The 24,150-nt window shown below is 38.5% G+C and overlaps 1 protein-coding gene across 1 annotated transcript in view; it reads left to right on the top strand.

The window, feature by feature from the left end:
* The first annotated feature begins 430 nt into the window (after window positions 1-430).
* Window positions 431-24,150, top strand: part of F5 (coagulation factor V) — a 35,844-nt gene continuing 12,124 nt past the window's right edge. Inside the window, 15 exon segments of the mRNA XM_069785749.1 lie at window positions 431-2,957; window positions 2,960-3,317; window positions 6,389-6,480; window positions 7,860-7,982; window positions 9,189-9,401; window positions 11,350-11,493; window positions 12,214-12,435; window positions 13,202-13,367; window positions 15,124-15,301; window positions 16,332-16,434; window positions 16,818-17,029; window positions 17,494-17,644; window positions 18,054-18,266; window positions 20,074-22,015; window positions 23,928-24,093. Of these exon segments, the coding sequence (XP_069641850.1) occupies window positions 2,861-2,957; window positions 2,960-3,317; window positions 6,389-6,480; window positions 7,860-7,982; window positions 9,189-9,401; window positions 11,350-11,493; window positions 12,214-12,435; window positions 13,202-13,367; window positions 15,124-15,301; window positions 16,332-16,434; window positions 16,818-17,029; window positions 17,494-17,644; window positions 18,054-18,266; window positions 20,074-22,015; window positions 23,928-24,093 (4,380 nt within the window). The 5' untranslated portion in view covers window positions 431-2,860.

The following is a 24,150-nucleotide window of genomic DNA, read 5'->3' as shown; positions in this document are numbered from 1 at the left end:
GTACATCTCAAAGGTACTGCTTAGTTTTGGGAATAACATTGTTTGTTGTGCTGTAGAGATTGTTTTGCCAGTATGGACTAGACCTGTGCTCCTCCATGCATGGCTTTTGCCCACAAGATCTTTTGATGTTGCTGGTGACCAAATGTAAATTACATTTGAACGTGTGGGTAAGCAATAGGATAAAATGTGAAGCTTGCTGCATGTGTAGTGTTGTGAAGTAGAAGAAGCTAAGATCATGGCTATATATACAAATAGACAACAAAGTTGCATTGTCTTGGAAGACTTTAGACTGAAGAATGTATTCTGTAGTCACTTATCATGTGACTAATAGTAATAGCTTGCAGGCAACCAATGCTAACTAAAAAAATTATATGTATTAGAATTTCACCATGTCAGGCAGAGGATATAATTGCAGATATTAGAAATCAATGGTCAGGTGAAAGGGAACAAGATCTTTGGATTATTAATAATGGTTTTCGGAACACTGTGAAACTTCCTGAAGCCTAGAGGAGACAATGTGATGCAGTAGCTTAAAGAAAAGAAAGAAACCTAGGCTGACCCAGCTAATTTCAAGTGGCTCGATCTTACATTGATCCTAAGAGGTGCTGGAAGAGGAGAAAGTAAGGGAGTAGCCAATATTGGGCTTCCTGTTCTTAAAGGATTAAAGAAGAGTAATACATGCTAATCAGTATAGCTTAATGGAAAGTATATCTGGTCTAATTTGATACTCTTTAAAACTATTCAGTATTATCAGCCACCCTTGTAAAAGTAATTTCACTGGTGTAATGCATTTTTAATTCCTTTTATCATTTGATTGGTATTGCACAATTCATTGGCTAAGAAATTTGAAAAATGCAACTCCCAAATTCATCAAAATGGATAAAAGAGAAGTAACTGATGTCAGCCTTGATGTTTCTCAGCTCACAGAGCAAGAGGTTTTAAGCAGGTATTTTGGGTGTTAATTTTTAGCCTGCAATATTTTAGCTTTTATTACAGGGAAGAATAAGTATTAGAAACCTATAATGGAAAATTCAAATTCAAACACTTAGTTCATTAAACAAAATTACAGGAAGACTTGTTCAAATTATTTAATTTCTTGTTTAATTTCATCTCCTCAGCCAGGCTCATAAGAATACAAGAAGGTCTTCAAATCCCTGTATGGGAAGGAGCTTTAGGAGCAGTGTTGTAAAGCCCAATGGGTGAAGATTGGACTCAAACATGAATCAGTTTCTGTCCTGATAAAGATGCATGGTATTTTCTGTGTACTTTTGTGTGAATGTTGAAGACCTGGAGATGAGACAAGCTAACTTAAAAGCGAAGATGGTTTAGATTTAACAGAATGTGCCAGGCACTTCAGCACCAGCTGCTTCCCATCATTTCTGGATCAAAGGAAGGAATTGTCCATCTGCCCAGAGATTTCTTTCACAAAATCTAAATTATAGGCATTTTCACACCAACTATCAAACTCTTAAGCACCAGCATTAGAATAGATCCTGAGCCAAAGATGAGATTGGGACCAGAGTAGAAAAGAGACAAATATTATAACTTTTTAATTAAAAATTATTGAAGTAGTTTACCAAGGATTATGGTGAGTTCTTTAATGAAAACAATAATTAATTTGTAATGAAATACTATTGGACTGTCTTTGCCTAAGATTTTTCTCTTCAATATCAGGGCACACGTTCTGGTTCAACTTAATTGTTGCTGGATTCTGGATTTTTAATCCTTTTCATTTATAACGTATGTGTCAAAGTGGCTCATGGGAACAAGTCATTAACTCCATGCAGATGCAGTAGGAGGTAATTTAAGTTCAATTTGCTGCCTTGAAGCTGTTCCATGATGTCTGTAGTCTTAACGCTGTCCAAATGATCACAATTGTTTTCAGGTTTAGGCACCAAACTCTTCTGAAGTTTGGTAGGGAGTATTCAGCTATTGGTCTTCATCAGTGTTTCTTCAGCCGTCTTCCCTATCTCTTCTAAGGCCATGTGTTACTATATAGTTTGGATAGAATTAACCAACCTGCCAGTTAGACCATTCTGCTGTTGAACAATATATCAAACCTAGAACTGATTGGGTTTTCTTTTGAAGTAGTCTGAGGAAATGTTGTCCTTATTTTTGTCTGGATCTGGAGTGGAATTATTTTGATATGGGGTTTTAGGTAATTTCTTCATGAAAACATTAGCAAAACATTATTGAAAAAGTCGTGATCTTCTATCCACAAAAAATATAGGTAGAGATTTTTCTTTTTCCAGTAATCCCAGTGTACAGGAAACACACTCAACAATTTTCTTGTTTTGACAAACTTCTCAGCACTGGCAAAAGCAGGGAAACATTTTTGGTGATATAGTTGACATTGGTATTTAGTGTATCAAAAGGTATTTTCTTAATCGTTTCTCTTTAGATAAATGTCAACAGATCCTAATCGAGACTAGATTAGAAGGATTCTGACTACGGGTAAGTCTTCTGGCTGACCTGTTAGCTGCCACTGAGAAGCCAGTTCGTTATCCATTACCTGAGATACTTGAGAGTGTAGTAGGAACTAAACTGAAGCTGCCAACATGTTTGGAAAGGTTACAGACTTACTATTATGAGTATGCAGTATATGTACTAGATTTGAATTAGATTTAGCTCTTCTAGTCCCCACACCTAATCCCTCATCATTTTGCTTTCTAACTGGGAATGATTTCTTAGGAGATGTAGCATCTAATGGAAATTTCCATCAGTGCCAGCCATGTGCTGGGTTTCTACTTTCTGGGAAGATAAAAAATATGCCCCCCTTCTTCCTACCTGTGCAAGTCAAATATCCTGTAATTGTAAGTAATTGTTTTCTGCCTCTGATAGCCTGCTGCTTCAGTAGACAATGACCCAACCACAGTCTGTAGTGGGGCTAAAGCTGCTTCTCCTTGGTGCTTGTCTCACTGAAGATGGTATGGAGGAGGGGAGGGAAGGTAGTTTAAACAGTTTTTTTTATCTCTGTTGGATCCCTGTCAGCAAGGGGAGGAGGAGGTGAAGAGCAATGACCTGAGCGTAGCAAATGCTGTTACCCTCTTGCATCACAATTATTTCATTTCTGAGGGGAAGTTAGAAGCAGCAACAGCAATAAAAGCAGCGGTTTCTGCCTTGTCTTCCAGAGCAGTATCAACAGGCATCTGTACCATGACACTCCTCTGCATGCGTCTTTTTCTTTTGCTTCTGCTTGGTTCATGGTGGCCAGACTCAGAGAAGCATGTGGTGGGAGCTGTGAAGGTCAGGGAGCACTATATAGCTGCTCAGATCACTAGCTGGACCTACAAACCGGAGTCTGAGGAAAAGTCCAGGTAACAAAGTACAGGACAAGAAGGATGAAACTAGTCCTCTCTTGTGACTGAAAGTGTTTTATGTTTTCTGTCTCCTGTGGAATTTTAGAGCCCAGGAGGACTTTAGTGCCTGATCTCTTGACTTCAGAGGAACTTGTGTGACTTTAAACAGCATGATCTGAACTGGAGCCAGTGAACCATTAAAAGCTCCTTTTCATTTATTTCATTAGTGGATAGAATTATTTTTATGCTTTCAGAGCACTTCAGTTAAAGAGGTTCCAGGGCTTGCTTTTATCATGTTCTGTGTGGGTTGATGTTTGGGTTTTTTTAATGTAATTATTTTAGGTATATGGATTTTGAGCAATGTTAAGTTGAGCTATGGTTTGGTAAGATTTTGAAAACTTTCAGACTTTAGAATTTGATGAAGGAAAAAATATGTTCCTATGTGGATACTATCACTTAAATCAGATGAACTTTGGAACTAGCTACATTGTTTCTGGTTGTTCAGTAGTTTTTGTGAAATGTCCGTACTGGGTTCTGCCAAGTAAAGGTTGTAGGGTCAAGCATTGTAGTACTGCATTAAGTGAAAATATGAATTATTTTTTTTATAGCATTGCAGAATGGCCAGCCTACATGCATATGCCAATCAAGCGTATAAAATCTTATTTGTATTACCACTATTATCCTTAGGATTATAAACACTGCAAGTGTAATGCTACAGATGACAAAACTTGGATGTAATTTAAAATTCTGTTTAAATTAGGCTTCATTCTTATGCTGTATTCACTATAGTCACCATACACAATTTTTATTTGTTCATGAAGTGGCATGAAATGGTACAAATTATTTGTTCCCCTACATTGAAGGGTGTATTTGGATGCTACTGCATTTTTTTATATTGGTGCATGGCTTGTTTTCTTTATTTTTGCTTAGTTTGTGATTATTTTTTTTAAATATATATTGCATTTCTGGATGTTATGGAAAGGACATTTCCAGTTCAGATTTAGACTTTCTAACTATTCTTTTTTCAAGACTTAATTAAAACAAAGTTTCTATGCTTTCTAAAATTCCCCTTGGAAGCTTAATATAACTGGTATAAGCATAATGTCAAACTGGCAAGACAGAAGAAAACAGGATTTAAATGTAGGACTGATAGCCAAATGCCATTTAAGTATTGACCTGGACATGTGAATTTAGTAGTTAGAACTTCATTCTCATCTGCACTGGATGCATCAATATAAGTATCAACTGCTGTTTCATTAAACATCACATTGTGCGTAGACTGTTTTCATGCAGTAGAGACCCACAAGACTGCCTAAAACCTCAGCTGAAATACTCTGTGATTAGCTAGGAGTTTTTCATGCACAGTGCCTATTGAGATATCTTGCATAAGTATTTAGAGCAAGTCACATCCCAAATGGGTCTGATGAACTTTGTAGAGCTTATAGAAATTTCACTCCAAAAAAACCAAACAACACAAAGATACTCGCTAAGGAAGAGCTAATGGCTTGGATCCCAAAGGCATTTGAGTATGTAACTTGCTCTGATTTCAGTAGAAGCTGAATGTCTAAATACAGTGTAAGAATCATAGGTTGTCGCTTTTGGTTCTAAATAACTGAGTAGAGGCTGGAAAGAAAATGGGTTCTTCCTGAACTATTTCCTTAATTTTCCAATCATACAGACTAGAAAAGGACACTTAACTTCTCTGAGTGTCAGTTGTCTTCATAGAGATTTATTTGTTACCATGTACAAGTAATATTTATAAGACACTTCAGAGCAAAGTGACAAGGTATTATCTGTGCATGCAGTGTTGCTGCTGCCATTCCCAAAAGTTATGACCTGCTTGCGTAGTCTGAAATTTCTGAAGTGTTAGTAGGCTAAGTATTTTGTTCCTTCTAGCTATACAATTGGCATTGTTAAATTTCCTCTTCTACACCGCAGTGTTATGTGCATATACTGTTGAACATTGCCATATTAGGGCAGCACTTGTCAATGAAGTTTATGGATCGGGTTCTTCTCCTTAAAGAGTGAAACAAAATTTTATCAGTGATTTTAAAGAGAGGGGAGTCAATTGAAACATGAACTGCTTCTGCCTGCCTCTTCTGTTGCGAGAGTGTCGCAGAGGGATTTACAAAAGATCTCTACAAAAAGACATCTCCCCCTTTTGGACCCCGGATGTCACTGAAGCAAGCTCACTGTTATTTCTGCCTAGCCTCTCTATGCTTGAGCAGACCATCAGCTCCCCACTATCAAATGTCCCTGAAAGGGCATTACAAAAAAAAACAAAAAGCAAGTGGAATTACTGTTGGATCCAGTCATCATACATACTATAAGAAATCAACCAATAAATGTGAAACTAAATACAGGCTTTTATCCCTCCAGCCCTCTTCTCATCATTATTTCCATTCCAGAAGTATTGTGTGCTGGTTTCCTTCTGCTTGCCTAAATATTTTCTAAGAAAACATTGTGCGGTCTACTGGGTGCCTGATTCATTTACATAATAAGATTACGGATACTTGCAGTGTTTCTCAGCAATTTTCTGACTTGCTGTGAGATTCTTAGTTGTTGTCAGGGAAGAGTTTTGTGCTTGCCTCCAAGGTCATTGCTGCTACAGGAGCTTGCTGTTAATGCTGTTGTAGAATCCTTGTGGTGAGTCTTAGAAGTGCAAGCATGGGGCTAAGTAAAGAGAAATTCAGGTTTCTTTCACTGTGTTTTGTCAGATGCTTTCTAGGTTAAACGTGGTCAAGACATCTTCTTCTGTGTCTTAAATGGACAAAACAAAGACATCTTCATCGCAGAATCAAAAGGACCTATAAAAATCACCAGCAAAATTGGGGGTAAATGGTACTAGGTACTGTAATTGAATGTCTAATATGAAATGGCCTAGCTCAGGAACATCATAGATTCAATAGATTAAGAGGGAGAAGGGAAGACACTACAAAGAGTTGGACTGTGTACCTTGCCTTCAGCAAAATGTGCAAGTGATTTAAATGTAATTCCAGGATTCATTTTCTGAGAAATCCATTAAACAGCAATGGCATCTCTGAGAATCTTTGTCGTTTTAATTTTTTTTGTAACTCTTTTGGTTTCAGAGTGGAACTTTCAGATCCTGTGTTTAAGAAAATTTGTTACAGAGAATATGAAGTGGATTTTAAAAAAGAAAAGCCAGCAAATACATTTGCAGGTAAACAGGAAGGGAATGTTCCAAGTATTTTTGTTTGTTGCTTGTTATAAAGCCAGTAACAAGCTAAGAAAGCTTGTGGTTTTGTGGCCATTGTTTTGCACACAAACCAAATAGGCACAGTGGATGAGGTGTCTACAGTGCACTAGGCTTTAGAAGGCCATAGAGAGGTTGGATTTTCAGAGGCTGGGTCTCAGTACTATCTGCAAATTAATTGTATGGTACAAAGTCGTTGCTTTTGTTTTCAACATCTGATGAGACTTGCCATATGCATTTAGACTTGTACAGCACAGCTATAAATTCATGTGGAAGAAGCTTAAGGCCTGAGGCTAAATATGTTTCTGATAGATCAGTGGAAAGGAAAAGAAAAACTATGAGCTTGGGTGCGAAAGATGTTCCCTTGCCTTTGTGTCTGTTACTGCTTGAAGACGCTTTAAATGGATGGAGGCAAGTTCTTGTACTTACGCTATACATGAGTATGGTACTTGTGTTCTGATACTTATGCGGAGTACTTACATAGTCTGTCTGCACTTCATATGAATAGATAACTTCAGATGTTAGGTGTTCAGATTTAGATTTCAAAGTAAATGTGTGTGAGGTTGGTAGTATGAAATTTTTACAAGTTGCCCTGAAAGGTCTAGTCTATGATCTGATTCCTTTCAGTTTTGTTTGTTTTCCAGTGTTTCCTGAAACTACTTTTTTCTTTTCAGAGAAATTTACAAAATAGTTTACAAGGAAAGAGACTAACAAGCCAAAGGTTGTCTTAGCAGGTTTCTTCCATTGCTTATTTTTGCACATGGGGAGTAGGGATACAAGCCCCTCTTGAAACCTTTTGCAGGCTGCCTCAAGAAATTTGCAACGTGGAACTGATTATTTCTTGAGATAACATTTTGGGATTGAAAGATCTTTTTGTTCTGTGACTTCTGGCATTGAGAGTGCTATTCAAAGAAATGTGCTTGAATGCCTTTCTCTAAACTCTTAAACTATAAAATGTCTGCCTTCCTAAAAATGTTTAATTAAATTGTATGTGAAGGGTTCCTAGAAATTCCCAGTGAACCTCAACGTGAACCTTTTGATAAAATTTTCTGTATCTGGAAATAACTTTTTTTTCCCTAAATCTACCATTTTCCTGTGCTTTGTAAGTGCTAGTTGCCAGATATACAATTTATAACATTCCTGACTATGAGCTGCAGGTTTTAAATCCCACATGCCTTTTTGTGGGTAAATCTTCATTGCAGTGTTATTACATTCGCTGCCTGTATTAATTTTGCAACTTGTACTTTGAGAGCTCACTTTCCCTAATGCAGGGAGAGAATTTATTGTTTCACTAAACATACTGTTTTGCTCACATTTTCCTCTCTCTTTAACTTGAATAACTACAGGGCTTCTGGGACCAACTCTGCGTGCTGAAGTGGGAGATACTTTAGTAGTTCACCTTAAGAATATGGCTGACAAGCCGGTCAGTATTCATCCCCAAGGCATAGTTTACAACAAAAATGCAGAAGGTAAATACTATAAAAGCTCCATGTTTTGTTCACTTACTTGTAGACTATGGCACGAAATATTGAGAGGGGCCCAGACCAATGTTTGAGGATATGTGTAACACAAATATCTGTTGATCCTGGATTAAAACTTTACACCCATTGTTAGCTCCTTTCTTGTTCATCAGTGTAACACTAGGAATATGAGTGTCATATGACACGTACAATCTCCTGACCAGCTGCCTGTGTTCTACGACTGTTTCACAGAATCACAGAGTGGTTGTGGTTGGAAGGTACCTCCTGGAAGTCATCTGGTCCAACCTCCATGTAACTGCAAAATACTCTATTCAAGACATGTAAACTCTTAAATACAGGTCTTAAAAAAACTTTTCCAAATCCCTTGCAATAACGTACATCAAGCCTTTATTGGTAAAGGTAGTTGACAGTTTTGATCATGTTGTTCTGATACTCAGCATGTCATGCTCAGCTTTGTGGTGTTTAGCTCCTGGAACCCTCATGAGACTAGCAAAAAGAGATATAAACCATGACCAATTTGACAGTTAAATGTCTGCACTAGCACAAAGTGAGTTTGCCCATGCTTCTTGGATTGCCATGCCCCCTGGGTGCTGAGCCAGAGCTCTGACCTGCAGTTTACAAATTTATTCAAGACTTTGTTTGTTGTGTCAATACAAAAAGAGTTTCACAACCCCATCTCATGGAGTTGAACAAAATGTGTTGCTGGAAGTGATAGGCAGTTCAGTTTGACTATCTTATTAATGTACCTTTTGCATCTAGGATTTTGATTCTCTGGCTCCTCTTCATCATATTGCAGATTTGTTGGATATGGTAGGCATAGATATGAGCCATTACTGCCATCTGGATATGCAGTGCACAAAAGGTCTAAGGCAGCAAGGCAATGCTAGTTTGCGCAATGGCTTTATGAGAGACAATTAGAAAGTTTGACAAGGTGGGTGATATTCCTCCACAGAGTGTCAGTGAGCAGAGGCTGAAGCTTCATGCCATCCTAACCCTAGTCAGACTGATAAAGAGCCCCACCTTTTGGCAGTGATGACAGTTCTAGGAAATCTTTATAAGAAACAGGATTGTGGAATAGCTACTCTCCCCTATGCTACTCTCCACAATGTGAGTGGAATCGTGAGTAGGAGGATATTCCAGATGCTTTAATTGCTCTTTGTCTTCATGCCACCCTACTGACTCTTTTCTTGGCAGGCTCCCTGTATGATGACAGAACATCATCTGCAGAGAAACGAGATGATGCTGTACTTCCAGGCCAGGTCTACACGTATGTGTGGGATGTAACAGAAGAAGTTGGTCCAAGAGAAGCTGACCTTCCTTGTCTTACTTATGCATATTATTCTCATGAGAACATGGCAATGGATTTTAATTCTGGTCTGATTGGAGCACTGCTTATCTGTAAGAAAGGTAATGAATGCTTTAAGACTACTGTAAGGTAATATAGTTTCATTTCTTAATAAAGTTAAGGTTTTATGATAATGAGGGAAGATATACTATTTTCCTTTTCACATCTTTACATGCAGTGTAAGTAAATGGTTTTCAACATCTTTCTTTTAGATGTTAAATTTTTTCATGCAGATTGTCGTGGCTTAACCCCAGCCAGCAACTAAGCACCACACAGCAGCTCACTCGCTTCCCCCCCCAGCCAGTGGGATGGGGGAGAGAATCGGGAAAAGAAGTAAAACTCGTGCGTTGAGATAAGAAAGGTTTAATAGAACAGAAAAGAAGAAACTAATCATGATAATGATAACTAATAAAAAGACAATATTAATAATAAAAGGATTGGAATATACAAGTGATGCACAATGCAATTGCTCACTACCTGCCGATCGATGCCCAGTTAGTCCCCGAGCGACAATCCCCCCAGCCCCACTCCCCCCGTTTATGTACTAGATGTGATGTCACATGGTATGGAATATCCCTTTGGCCAGTTTGGGTCAGCTGCCCTGGCTGTGTCCCCTCCCAACTTCTTGTGCCCCTCCAGCCTTCTTGTTGGCTGGACATCAGAAGCTGAAAAATCCTTGATTTTAGACTAAACATTACTTAGCAACAACTGAAGACATCAGTGTTATCAACATTCTTCTCATACTGAACTCAAAAACAGCACTATATCAGCTACTAGGAAGAAAATTAACTCTATCCCAGCTGAAACCAGGACACAGATCCATCCTGTAATTATAGGGTGGACAGAGTGTGCTATTAATAGATACATTTGCCTGTACTGGTTGTGTTTTCCATTGCTTAACTGCTATATATATGACCTCAAATTTCCTGTCTTAGAATAAATATTTTTTAAAGCTTCATTCAAAATGGTTCAGCCATTCCAGAGAATAAGGCAAGAAATGTTTTTTTGTTTGGTTTTTTTTTTTTACCCATGCCTTTTAAAGGCTGTCTGGTCAAGAGGCTGTAGCACTTTCTCTTCTGTAATGGGTTTGAAATCACAGAGCAGCGTGTCTTTTGCTAGTCATTTGAAAATATGGCCAAATTTGAACAGATTATAAGTCTTCGAGAATTGATTTGCATGTGATCGGGAACTTGAGATTTTAGCAGTTTGAGTCATTGAATTCCATCTTCACTAATATGAACTGATGTCTTGTAGGACTTGTAAATAACTGCTAGGTACATGCGACTGATTTGAGGGAAGTTTGAAACAGTGTACCACCGTGTAAGCTACTTAAACTACTTTCTGGTCCCTTAAATCCTAAATTTTTCCTAGTTACATACCCTTCTTTTATTGAAAGCTCTGTGAGTTATTTAGCTTGATCCTCTTTTCCCTGCAGTTTGAATCAAATGTTTTGTATAGGCTGCAGACTGCTTGGACTTGGACCTTGAAGCCTTCCTGAAAGTAAACTTAAAACTGGTTCAATGTGGGTTTTACAAGGGCACTCTTCTCACTGATAGATATCCATTTAATTGCAGAACACACCTACTCATATCACCTCAAGGGAGTGGCGTTAGTATTAATTATGTTCCTCCAGAAGATTTTTGAGAATTAGTGCTTTTAGTATTATCTAGGACTTGTTATTTTCCTAATTTTCTTGGGTTTTCTTTCTCTCTGTTCATGTGTATGTGTGCATTTTATGGCATAATGGTGGAGTTAATATGGACAAGTGCTTTGGAATTACTTGCTTGCTTTCCTTCTCAGGCTTCTCAAATTCATGCATATATTGTGGACTTGAGTTGGATATGAGGTTGAGATGGATTGGTTTGACCACTACCTTCAAGACAATTTGAGCATATGTTTCTAGCTAGAGAAAAGACAAAGCTCATTAAATACACATTAATGCCGTTACATTGATGTGAAAACTGCTTTACTTCTGCCTCAAATTAAGACCTGTTGTTTCCTTTTTCATAGGAAGCCTAAATGAGGATGGGTCACAGAAACTTTTCGACAAGGAGTATGTACTGATGTTTGGTGTGTTTGATGAAAACAAGAGTTGGCAAAGATCAGCATCACTCAAGTACACCATTAATGGCTATACTGATGGAACATTACCAGGTACTGTTCAGGCTTATGTGAAATGAAATTAACATTGATGAAGACTGAATATTGCCTTTGTTTGCTTTTTATGCAAGAGAACAGGAATGTGGAAGAATGGGATACAGCCTTTTTTAGAACATGTCTGTGAGCATCTAAATTCTAGAAGAGAAACTGTGCCGCTGGAAGGAAGTTATGCCGTATTGCTGATAAGAACAAAAAGATTACTTCTAAGAAGAGTTCTGCTAGAAGAATGGATTACTAACTTTAAAAAAATATAAGAAATACCTGATTTTTTTTTTTTTATTCAGCTGATGGGGGGAGACAGTGATGTGGTTAAGTGAACTGCTGGTTTTGCAGCATGTAGAACACACTAGGTGAAGAACTTCCTGGAAGTGGAAAGTCAGTTACCATTAATTTTTTTTTTTTTTTATCTCTTCCAAACAAGGACAGATCAGCTTTCCAAAAAAGGCTACTGTTTTTCATCCTTCTTACCCAGCACATTATAAGTCAGGCTGTCACTTGCACATAAGATTTAAACACCTGTTTTCCACTGACATATAGGACTTTGGTATCTGTTCCATTTACAAGCTTCTGAAACTTCCTCTTGTTGCAGACACTGATCGCAGGAGTCAGAGATTTTTTTAACATTTTGAGCAAAGATTCACTTCAGACCTAGTGTGCATAGGGAACTTGCATGATTTGCCTGTATTCTGAACCCTACCTCCATTTCTCTTTCAGATTTAGAGGCTTGTGCGTATGACAACATTAGCTGGCATTTGATAGGAATGAGTTCCAAGCCAGAAATTTTCTCCATTCATATCAATGGCCAGTCCATGGAGCAAAGACATCGCAGAGTTTCTACTGTTAACTTGGTGGGAGGAGCATCGACCACAGTAAACATGACAGTGAGTGAGGAAGGAAGGTGGCTGATATCTTCTCTTGTCCAAAAGCACCTGCAAGGCAAGGAAACATCTATTTTAGGCAACTGTAGAGTTGTCCTTCTCTTCTTTACATCTCAAATGGCTTCTACTGTTTTGCAATGGTACAGTCACTATGTTTCAGACGGTTGTCATTTCACTAAGAAACCACTGGAGAACAGGGCATTCTGCTGGAATGAAAAGTGCACGATGAACTAAAAGGCATTCTTATCTGCAGCTTTACTGCTGTGTGCAGATCGCAGAGCTACAGTGAACTCTAGTGTCTAAGTTTCTGTGAGCTGTTCAGATAATCACTGTTATAAAATGCGTAAGGAACCACGTGTTCCCTGAGAAACTGAGCACTTTCAGCTAAGGGTCACTCAATCTGATGCAAATATTTGCTGTTCATCATTTGAAAGTGGGTATCTCTCAGCAGTGATCAGAATTCTGTTCTAAAGAATGAGCTAAATGCCTCTCTTACAAGACCTGGAAGACATGTTTTGAGGAAAAAAAAAAAAAAAAAAAAAAAAAAAGGGAAAAAAAAAGAGCTGTCTATCTGTTCAGCTGGTATTTTCAAAGAGGGCTAGTTGAGAGAGCTTCTGTATTCCGTTTGATTAATATGGTCTCCTTGGAAGGCTCCCAGTCTATATATACAGTCTACAAGGATGCAGCCTTTTCAAGCCTGAAAAGATGGCAATCAGATGAACAAAAGCTTGCTGACAGGTTTAGCTAAAGAAATAAGAAATGCAGTTGAAGTGGTAAGGTTCATAAAATGGAAAATCACTATGGTACTGTTTCTTCTTAATTAGCTGGAATGCACGGTTACCTCACTATAAGAGACTGTGGGGACAAAGAGGTGAAGAAGACTCGTCTTTCCTATAAAGAACGTCTTATGGTCAAAAGCTGGGAATATTTCATTGCTGCAGAAGAAGTTACTTGGGATTATGCCCCGACTATTCCAGACAGCCTTGATAAGTAAAATAATACTTCGTCAACATTATATGGAATGTTAATATGAAATCATAGAATAATTCAGGTTGGAGAGGACCTCTGGAGATCCAACAGCAAAGTTGGATCCAATGGCAAAATTGGATCCAGTTGCGGAGGGCCCTATCCAGTTGAGTTTTCATTTTCTCCAAGAATGGAGACTCCTCAATTTCTCTGGGTACCTTTGCAACCTCATGGTGAAAAAGGTTTTCCTTATATCTAATCAGACTTTCTCATGTTGCACCTTGTGTCTGTTGTGTCTCATCTCTTCGCTATGCTACTCTGAGGAGAGTCTGGTTCTGTTTTCTCTATAATCTCCCATTTGACAGTTGAAGATTAAAATAAGATGTTCCCTTAGCTGTGTCTTCGCACGACTGCATAAACTGAGATTTTGCTTCTATGTCATGTGCTCTAGGTCCCTAATCACTATGGTGGCTCTTCACTGTGTGTCAATGACTTTCTTTGCTGAGGAGCCCAAAAGTAGACACCTTCTTTTTTTGCCTCTAACAGGGAGCCCAAAATATGAAGATGAATTAGGAAATGCCCTAAGTAGCATACAAGCCTATTTTCTAAATTACTTTTCAATATGAATTCTGCTGAAATAAACAGTCCTTAAGAGGAAGGGAAAGGGAGGGAATATTTCTGGAGAACAGAAGTTTTTAAAAGTTCAGTACGATAACATGTTTAGGGAATGGGAGAGAGGTCTGTCTATGGCACCAGTGTAGGTGTAGTAGAAGTCATAATAAGTAAGCATATTGGGCTATTTTGTTCAACCTAAGGTAAATACAAGGAATTCTATAACATACTTGAGGTCATAGTACACAATGCTGCCAGTGCACTGTGAGGTTAAATTTGCAAACTGTCCATTCCCCACTGCTAGAGTACTGGTGACTTTACAAGCTGATGTTCATAAGAACCTTTAAGGATTTAAGCAGAACAAGACAAATTCCTTACCCTGTATGGGGTTATAGTTTCATATACCTCCTTAGAATATAGTGTTCACATAACTCTTCAAGTATTCCTCCTACTTTGGTATGATTTGCTTCTCTTCTTATTTGCTCTTGGACTCCATGGAGGAAACTTTTATATCTTTCCCTGCTAGTTACATGGCATTACTTAACCACCTCAGTGCTCTGATTTCTTCCTCCTTTGTTCAAAATTAGGGTTTATCCCTGTTCAGTAACCTTTTTTTGAAGCACAAGTGACCAGGACAAACATGTTACTCTGTTACTTCCCAGTATTTATCCTAGTTTTGCTCTCAGCATTAACAATTCTAATGTTTTTAAACCTGAGTGTACAGTACTTATTATATGGTGCTGACTGGGATTAAGATTATATGTTCCTGTTTTACCTAGAGTCTTTTGCTACTGTAAGCAAATTGTTTATTTTTTCTATGCTCAGCTATGCCTTTGTAAAAGGAGAACAGTGATTTCTGCTATCTTACCTTGAAAATGTAGCTGCTGCTTCAGTTTGTTTCTTTCTTGCATGTATACCCTATTAAATTAAATATAACCTCTGATACTAATTGGTCATATGTGATACTAAAACACAAAAAACATTCCAAGCTTCTTCTTACCTAATTTAGGTTAGAATTTGGGGTGAAGAACATTAGGTTAGTTTAGGGTTTGGATTTTTTTTTTCAAGCAGTGAGGTTTCTACCAGTTGCTTGAGTACTAATTCTGTATTCTAATAGATGTCACTATTCAAGTTTTGTTGATTGTTTGTCTTTTCCTTTATTTTTAAGACACTATAAAGCGCAGCATTTGGACAACTTCTCAAACCTCATAGGTAAAAAGTATAAAAAGGCTATTTTTAGGCAATATACTGATGCCAGCTTCACTAAACGTCTGGAAAATCCTCGTCCCAAGGAAACTGGAATCTTGGGCCCTGTTATCAGAGCTCAACTCAATGACAAAGTGAAAGTAAGTAACATAAATTCAGAGATTATTTATACTGTAGCGTAATTTTTGGTTGGGCAGAGATACAAAAGAGCTAGTTTGATTTGGTTTTTTGGTCAAAAAATATAGCTAATGTTATAAATTGGCCCTATTAAAAGGTATGATCACAAGTGACAGTGTTTACCTTAAATTTTTCAGCATTCCCTCTATAGTTTCCATGATTGTGCTTTATTTTACAACATAAACATACTTCATTCGCACTCTTTGTAAAATATATTTATATGTTGACACTGGTCCAAAATGGAAAAAAGCTACACCCAGCTGGACTTCTGGGGGGATTTGGATGTGAGGCCAAACTTCATGAGCCCCTCATTCCTTATGTTATCTTTTGTGGCTGTTTTAGAAAATGGTACTCAGTTTTCATAGTTAAATGTTCTTTCACGGAGTAATGAAATGAAACTACAAAGCATCTGCATTACAAGCCTGTGCTGCTGTCACATCCACTTGTCTTTCTGTTGTCACTTGATGATGCATCACAAAGTTTCATGACCTTAAATTGCCACCATGACTTTGTGACTCTGAATTTGAGTTTAGCATGTTTCTTCTTTTTTTCTGGTTTCATCAAGAATAGGCAGGACATTTTGCCTTTTCCTCCCATATCCCATTTGAGTGTTGGAATCTGGGACAAATTTTTAAATCTGTTTAAATTTGTTTTCTCCCATATTGAAGGTTCTTAAGAACTTTAGTCAGTAACTTCGTATTCCCTGAGGTAGTGTGTGCCTGGTAGCTGGAAGAACAAGTGTTCTTTCTAAATTTTCCAGAGACCAGGTATAAGAAGCTGAACTTCACTCAGTGGGCTCTACAAAGCCCAGCAACAGGGCACCAGCAGCATTTAAGACTGTGGGTTTGTATTATCAGACAATATTTAAGACATCCCTTTGCCTTCCTGGGCTGAAATCAGGCAAATTCTGCTGTAGTTGAAACTTTGTTATGTATTCAGACAAGGATTTCCCGAATACTAAATTAATTTTTTTTCATTTGCCTATCCATATAGATTGTATTCAAAAATAAGGCCAGTCGACCCTACAGCATTTACTTCCACGGAGTGACACTTTCAAAGAATGCAGAAGGAGTTGATTATCCTCTGGATCCCACAAGTAAGAAATTTGTGAATTACATTTTGTGTACCACTAACTGTTGTGGAGCGTTTCATTGCTTTGAAGGAGATGCTGTGGCTAGGAATGTGCATGACTGGGACATCTCAAGTCTGTGCTCTGCCTCTGCTGACCTGTTGTGTTGCCTTACAGAAAACCCAAGGTATTGTCTGCAAAGCATAGACAAATACCCTTTTTTGGTGTCTTAGTTTTCTGTTCTTGTTTGTGATTTTAGAGACACAAAAGTCCATGTTGAACTTCATTTATCTCAGAGGTAGCTTGAAATGGCATAACTGCACTAGTTTCATTAAAAGGTGCAGCCTGATGTTATATAAAGATCTGGCTCTAAGTTCGTATCATTACTGTTCTCCTTTATTTTTCCTTAGGCAATGGCACCCAGAGTAGAGGAATTGAACCAGGGAAGACATACACTTACGAATGGAAAATTGCTAAAATGGACCAACCCACTACACAGGATGCACAATGTATTACAAGGCTATATCATAGTGCTGTAGATATTGAGAGAGATATAGCCTCTGGACTGATTGGCCCACTTCTGATTTGTAAAAGTGAAGCATTGACACAGAAGGGTGTGCAGGTAACATGTTTAGCAACCTTTCAGAGATAGATTTTGTTCAAATAATATTATTTGATCTACAGTGAATTTGATTTTGCTCTGGGAGAGTGGTCCTCTTTGCTGTCTGTTGAAATCTTGCTCAGCAAAGACTTGAGCATCGCTCGGGAGAAAAAAAATGTCTAAAGCTTGTGCTCAGGTCAAACCAGGAGGCTTGTCCTTTTACAGAGAGCCCAGTCATATAGCATCTGCTTATCAGCAGTGCTAGTGGCTTGCTCAGTGCTCCACCACAGGCTGGTTGCAGTAGTAGGATTGTCAGCTTGAAGTCTTGACCCCCTACTCCCTTTTTCTTAGCCCTTGGATCACCCTTACCACAACTCTGGTGAAGCTTATATTGCTTACGTAGTAAGAAAGAAAGATAGTAGGATTGAGTCCTTAATATATGTCTCTGTTCAAAAAATGTAACTGCTGTGTTGATTGTCTTTCAGAAAAAGGCAGATGGGGAGCAGCAGGCAATGTTTGCTGTGTTCGATGAAAATAAGAGCTGGTACATAGAGGAAAACATCAAGGACTACTGCAGCAACCCTGCCAGTGTTAAAAGAGATGATCCCAAGTTCTATAACTCAAACATAATGCACAGTGAGTGGGATACGAAGCTGAATGTTGTGAAAGCTTATGCAAACTTGAGCATTCAGTGATTGCTTGTTCTCAGATACAGTGCAACCAGGGAATTCTGTAGAGGCAGTGAACTTCTAACCATGCCAAGTAGCATGGTACAGAAATATGCGCTATTTTAGGGGCCAGGCTGGCTCTGGACCCTGAAGCAAAGGCAAGGGTTATTTAACTTTAACACAGCACCCTGCTGCCTTAGGGATACTATTTCCAGAGCTGAAATCTCCATCAGGGCTCTTGTGGTTTCAGCCCTGTGCCAGTCTCTTTCCAGGTGCAAATGTGAGTCCAGTTCAGTGGACTGACATCAAAGAAGAGGAGGTTTTAAAAGTCTTACTCTGAAAATATTGAGACCACTTTTATTTTGCTTTCCTTTTAGCAATAAACGGCTATGTGTCTGACAGCAGTGAAATACTTGGATTTTGCCAAGATAATGTGGTTCAGTGGCACTTCTCCAGTGTTGGCACTCACGATGAGATTGTCTCTGTTCGCCTTTCTGGGCACTCTTTTCTGTATCAAGGCAAATACGAAGATGTGTTGAACCTTTTCCCAATGAGTGGAGAATCGGTCACAGTGGAAATGGACAATGTTGGTAAGTGGTAAAATTATAGTATTTGACAGCTCTTTTAAGACATTTTTTAATCTCCAGTCTATAAGGACTTACCTAGGTAGGAAACAAAGCTTTTCAGATAAACACAGTGCTAGAAAATGTTCAGTCATTCCCCCGTGCAACTGATGTGTATGGAGTTTTGTTGGCTACACAGAATTAGCATGTAGCATAATTATATACTATACTGAGGCTCTTTTTGTGGTTTTTTGTTGGTTTTTTTTTTTCACTTCACAATTAGTATCGTGGTTAGTAATGATCATTTTAAGGCAATTCCAAGATTGGCCTTGGAAACAATCCAGTATCAACTCCTCTGTATGATTCCCAACTCTGCCACATACTTGTCCATCCTGAGTTAGCTAATATGGGCCAAGACTGTCAAATTATGCTAGTTGTTATTGGACAAAGTGGCTACACCTCACCTTAGGCTTTTGGTCATTTAGCAGCAGTAAAGTCTGCCTGACTGAATCAGATCACTAGTCCATCGGTATACATCTTAGTGTCTAACTAGGATTAATACCATATCTTGAAAAGGTGATGCTAGAACCCATGTAGTCCACACTTACAGAATTACCTGCAAAAGGACAGAAATTCTTCCTCATTGAAGGCTGTGAGTGTTTAGTGATCATCCTAAAATCCCACAAGGTTTAGGTATCCTTACCCTATTTAAAATACCGGATTTTTTGTATTTTTATCTATTTAAATAACAAATTCTTCATGTCCTCAAAGCTTGTTTTCAGTGATCGCACAGCATCAAGACCTTGTCAGTTAAAAACGTATTGTATGTTAAGTGTTTTTTATTGTTCAAGACTAGGGAATCATTAAACTCGATCAGACTTTATGGAAACCTCCCCAGTAATGAAGTTGTACTTTTGCTTGATTTTTTGGTATGGGATCTGTTCTTCCCATCTAGGGCATGTTTTCTTTTGTAAATTTGCTGCTGTTAGAAATAAGGAAAGCTATGCAGGTCACTTCAAACTCTGATAAATACAGAAAAATTGTATGGAACCTTTTTAATAAAAAGGGCTGGTTTTCTCAAGCTCTGTTAATTCTGTCTATTTTGTAATTTCTGCTGGTTCCAAAAGCAAGCTGTGACAAGCAAAGAACTTGATTTGATGCTGTGTAGGGAAGCAGATTGTATTTTGTTCTCTGCAGATCCTAGTTTCAAATGGAGAGCTTATCTTCTGACTAGGTTTTGGAGGAATTATTAAAACCTTTAAGTTAATCTAAGATGCCTTGGATTGGCAGCTTAATGTTTTATGTGCAGATTGGAAATTTAAATTACTTTATTCTTTTAAAGATCATCCTTTATGCATTCAAAAGCTTTTAAAATACTATGTTTGTCAGATGTTTGTCAACATTGCCTCAGAACATGCTCCATCTGTGTGGCAATCTATAGAACACTAAGGACAGGAGAAAATTAAAACTTTTATCTCAAAAGATCCCGATCTTAGATCCAGACCTAAACGTAGGTTCCTTTATATTGTTTGTTTCTTTCTTTCTTTTTCATATCTATCTCTTTCATGGGTTATGTTTAGACTCAGGTCCTAGGTACAGCTTAATCTGTGGAGAAGAGCTCCAGCTCTTAGATGTATTTATTTATATGTGCTATTATTTGTTTACATTTATTAATTATTTTTCATTGCAATGAGACCTCATGGAAGTCCCAGATGAGGATTAGCACTCTGCTGTAGCAGGTGCTGTAGAAACAAACCTAGCAACTTGCCCTGGTAGGCAATGTCCACTCCTGTAACTACTGCATATTAGAAAAACACTTTTATGTCAATTGCAGGTACTTGGCTTTTAGCATCCTGGGGTACCCCAGAGATGAGTTACGGCATGAGGCTGAGATTCAGAGATGCCAGATGTGACTATGAGGAAGATTACACATTTGATGTTGTGGATTTCAGTTACACCAAGACTGATAAAAAGGCTGTTTCCACCTCAGTTGAAGAAGTGCAAGAAGAAGAAGGAGATAAGGAGGATTCGGATTATCAGGATTACCTGGCTTCTTTTTACTCCATCCGAAGCTCAAGGAACGCAACAGGCGATGAAGAAAAACAAAACCTTACAGCACTGGCCTGGGAACAGTATGAAGGCACTGATGCCATGGGTTCTGAGGTGGCAGCTGGCTCAGGTCTGACAGCTATAAATAGTACTGAATCCACAAACACCTCTAAGTTCTTAGAAACTCGTATCACTCCTCTTCCCCCGGTTGAGGCTGAAACATTCCAGTCAAATCACACATCAGTCACAGCAGAAGAGGACTTATTTTTAGCTAGCATAAGTGATAGAAAGGCTGACTTGTTATTTGAGAATAGAAGCCAAAGCAATTATGAAATAGATCATGGTAACGTGTCTGCAGGTGCACACTTGCTAACCAGTGGGGAAGGCCAAATGAATATTGCAGAAGAGCTTCCAACTGGTGGAAAGGACAGTAAATTTTTTTCAGGAAAGCATCAGGAGGAAAGCACAGGAAGAGGAAATTCTAGCATTAACAGTAGAAGGAAAAGGCGAAACTCACTGGCCATTAAGTTTTACTCCATCCAAAAGATGAGTGCCCTTCTAAATCATGTACGAAATAAAAATGTCTCATTTTCTGACAAGACAAGTGCACCTCATTCTGTGCATCATGCAGAGAACACAACCGATATAGACATGGTGGGAACTGGCCAGCGTCCAAATGATGATGATGATGATGAACTGGAAGAGGAGGAAACCATGATGGAAAATGCCATGCACACAGTTAACTTGACACTTGCTTTGGACCTCATTGTAGAAGATGGGTCTAATGCATCCAGCCTCTCTGAACCCAAGCTATCCAAAGATAAACAAGCAGACGCTTTTTCTTCAGATCATACATTAGGCGATATAACCCCTAATTCCAGCCCAGCGCTAGTGAAGAACTTACTAGAAGCATCATTGCCCAGGGCTGGGAAATATTCATCGAAAATGACAAATGAGGAATGGAATTTGGTGTCTGCAAAGGGGACTCTGGGATTAGAGGCAAATTTAGATAAATCTGTTAGTAGTAAGTTAAATCATCGTAGCAGAAATGGTACAGCATTCATAAATAAGAAGCCTATGAAGAAGTATCAAGGGTTCTCACATCTAATGGGAGAAAACCAGAAAGGGAGCCACATGCACCCAACTCTGAAAGGAAGGGGGAGGAACAAGAATGATACTTTGAGTACATCTGGAACCTTCATCAAGATCCGAAGGAAGAAAAAAGAATATCCAAAAATGACTCACTTGCTAAGCCCAAGGACTAAAAAGCCCCCAAAAATCACCAGTTCTATGGCAGGGTTTGGCCGTACGTTGTTTCCAGGTGAGACCAACCACACGACACTGCCATGCTGCACTAACACCACAGGGGCACCCACTGAGGCCAACCATACAGTTGATCTGAGTAGAGCCAAGCATGGAGAGTCACTAAATTACACGCTCACCCCACGGCAGCTTAAGCCATCGATCACGATTGGACTTCCCCAAGAAAATGGAGACTACGAATATGTTGTGGAAGGATCTTACGGTGAGGAAACATCAGGTGGTGAATACGAATACCATTATGTGACCTTTGATGACCCATACATGACAGACCCCAAAGTGAATATCCATGAACAACGCAACCCAGAAAACATTGCTGAACATTACCTGCGTAGCAGAGGGAATGAGAGGAGATACTATATTGCAGCTAAAGAGGTCTGCTGGAACTATGCAGGATATAAAAAAAGGTTTGGCTAAATCATTTGCTTTCATTTTGCACGTCATCCTGATATATATTAGAAGAATGTTGATTCACATGCTGATAAATTTAAGAGCATCTGTAATGTGCAATGTGATTTCCAACATTTCAGTTGTAGAACCCTAAGAATTTTCCATGGGAGGCCGGGGCCCCCCTAGAAAGTCATTGAGAGAGATTACTATAATCAAGAACAACACAACTAAGAACTTTTTTTTTTTTTCTCTTAACCCCCTTTTGTAGACTCACTAGAAACATTCTTTAAAACAGAAGTTGAAAAACCCACTGTAAGAGGTCAAGAGGGAAACTTCCAGTTAGTTTTGTTATACTTGAATGACCTCTTTTACTTCCTCCTTGAGTTCTTGGATTCTGTAGTAGAGATAGGATAGAGACCTTCTTGTACAAAGTCTTTCAAGGCATTTAATGGACTGACTGATCTAATATAGACAGGATGTGCTTATAGGCAGGATGAAATCACAGTTTCTAGCACTAGCAAGAAGTGGTTCTGGTGTCTCAGTTGTCTATTGTAAAATGGGATAATAGCACTTTCCAGCTTCACAAGGCTGTGGTACTGAAAAAATATATGAAAGATGCAAAGTCATTAGCCACACTGGTGACTACCTTAAAGTAAAAATAAAGCTGCATGAATTACTGCATTTTTGTTCCTACTGTTTAGAAAAATCAGAAGGTGACTGGATCACAAACCCTAATGTTGAGGGGTTTTCTTACATTTTCACAGGGAAGACTGGCCACTATGCCACAGTAAAGAGTATACGTGACTTGAGAGAAACTGTACTAAAAATTCATTATGTTCATTCATACAAATTAGGATCAGTGCCTACCCTACAATGTGTAGAATTCCTAGTTACTTTTCATCAAGAAGCTGAACTTTGTGGCTCTTGCAATGAACAAGACCAAAACTGCCACAACTTCAAGTTTTTATCCAAAGCAGCAAAAAAAAGGAGCAAGAAGATTTTCACTGTACAAAATTCAGCTCCAAACATATATTATTTCTGAAATTGAATTTCCATTTTATTTGATTGATATTTTTCCCCCTACTTTTTCAGTATTCTCCAGGCTTACTCCTGCCTTATCTCAGTCTGTATACATGGTACTTGCAAAAATGGCAGAAACCACAGGCGGTTTCTTTCTGCACTTGCAAAATAAAGAAATCCTTATGCTCAGAGCTCTGTATAGATCTCCCCAGTGAGGTTCATCCTCAGCTGGTGTGAGGTGCATAGTTCCAGTGAAATTAACAGAGCCCACGGCACAAACTGTCTCAGTGTGTTGAAGAGCTGAAAACCAGCGTTTCCTCCTACTAGATGACTTTGGTTAAGTTTCTGGTTTTTTGCAGAATTGGAAATGAGGCAAAGTTTATAGGGAATAATACTGTTTTATCAGAATAATAGCATTTTGGTGCTTCTATTTAAGATCTGAAGAATGGTTTGAATGCCTAAAAGTTGTTTGGTTTTTTTTCTTACCAGCTCTGTGTTGCAAAATGCAGATATAGTCAAATGTAAAATGTGTTTCTGTTAGCTTTCCAGAGAAGGTACATCTGTGAGACAGTAGGGCGTAGGTGGTAGGCTCACTACACTCTGAGCTAAGCTCCAATTCAGATTTTTAAAGCTAATGGTAAAAAAGGAAAACAGAGCTCAGGTAGGTTTTCGGAGACTAGTTGGAGTTTTTCAGTGATACCTGACCAAATCTTTGAAGGATCTCTTATACAACTCTAGAACTAGAATTGCTTAAACATTGCAAGTCATGATTTTCAGAATCATCTGACACGTATTTCTGTGTTTATTTTTTATAGTCTAAAATGTTCCTGCTGTATGAGTTCTCAGATTTCATCAAAGCTATTATTTCTGATTCACTGTGTACGTTTTTAATTGGGTGTTTCCTTTCAGTACAATGATGAATGACAAAACCTGTAAAGATGGCAGCACATATAAGGTGATTTTCCAAAGCTATACAGACAGTACCTTTACAACTCTTCAGGATGAAGATGAATATAAAGAACACCTTGGCATCTTGGGGCCAGTTATCCGGGCTGAAGTGGACGATGTTATCCTAGTAGGTCAATGTTTTGAATATGTGTGCAGGATAAGATTCTTGTGGCAATCTTAGTGT

Source organism: Haliaeetus albicilla, chromosome 6 (genome assembly GCF_947461875.1).
Source record: "Haliaeetus albicilla chromosome 6, bHalAlb1.1, whole genome shotgun sequence".
In the NCBI taxonomy this organism is placed as follows: Eukaryota; Metazoa; Chordata; class Aves; order Accipitriformes; family Accipitridae; genus Haliaeetus; species Haliaeetus albicilla.
This window is presented reverse-complemented; position numbering and strand designations above follow the sequence as displayed.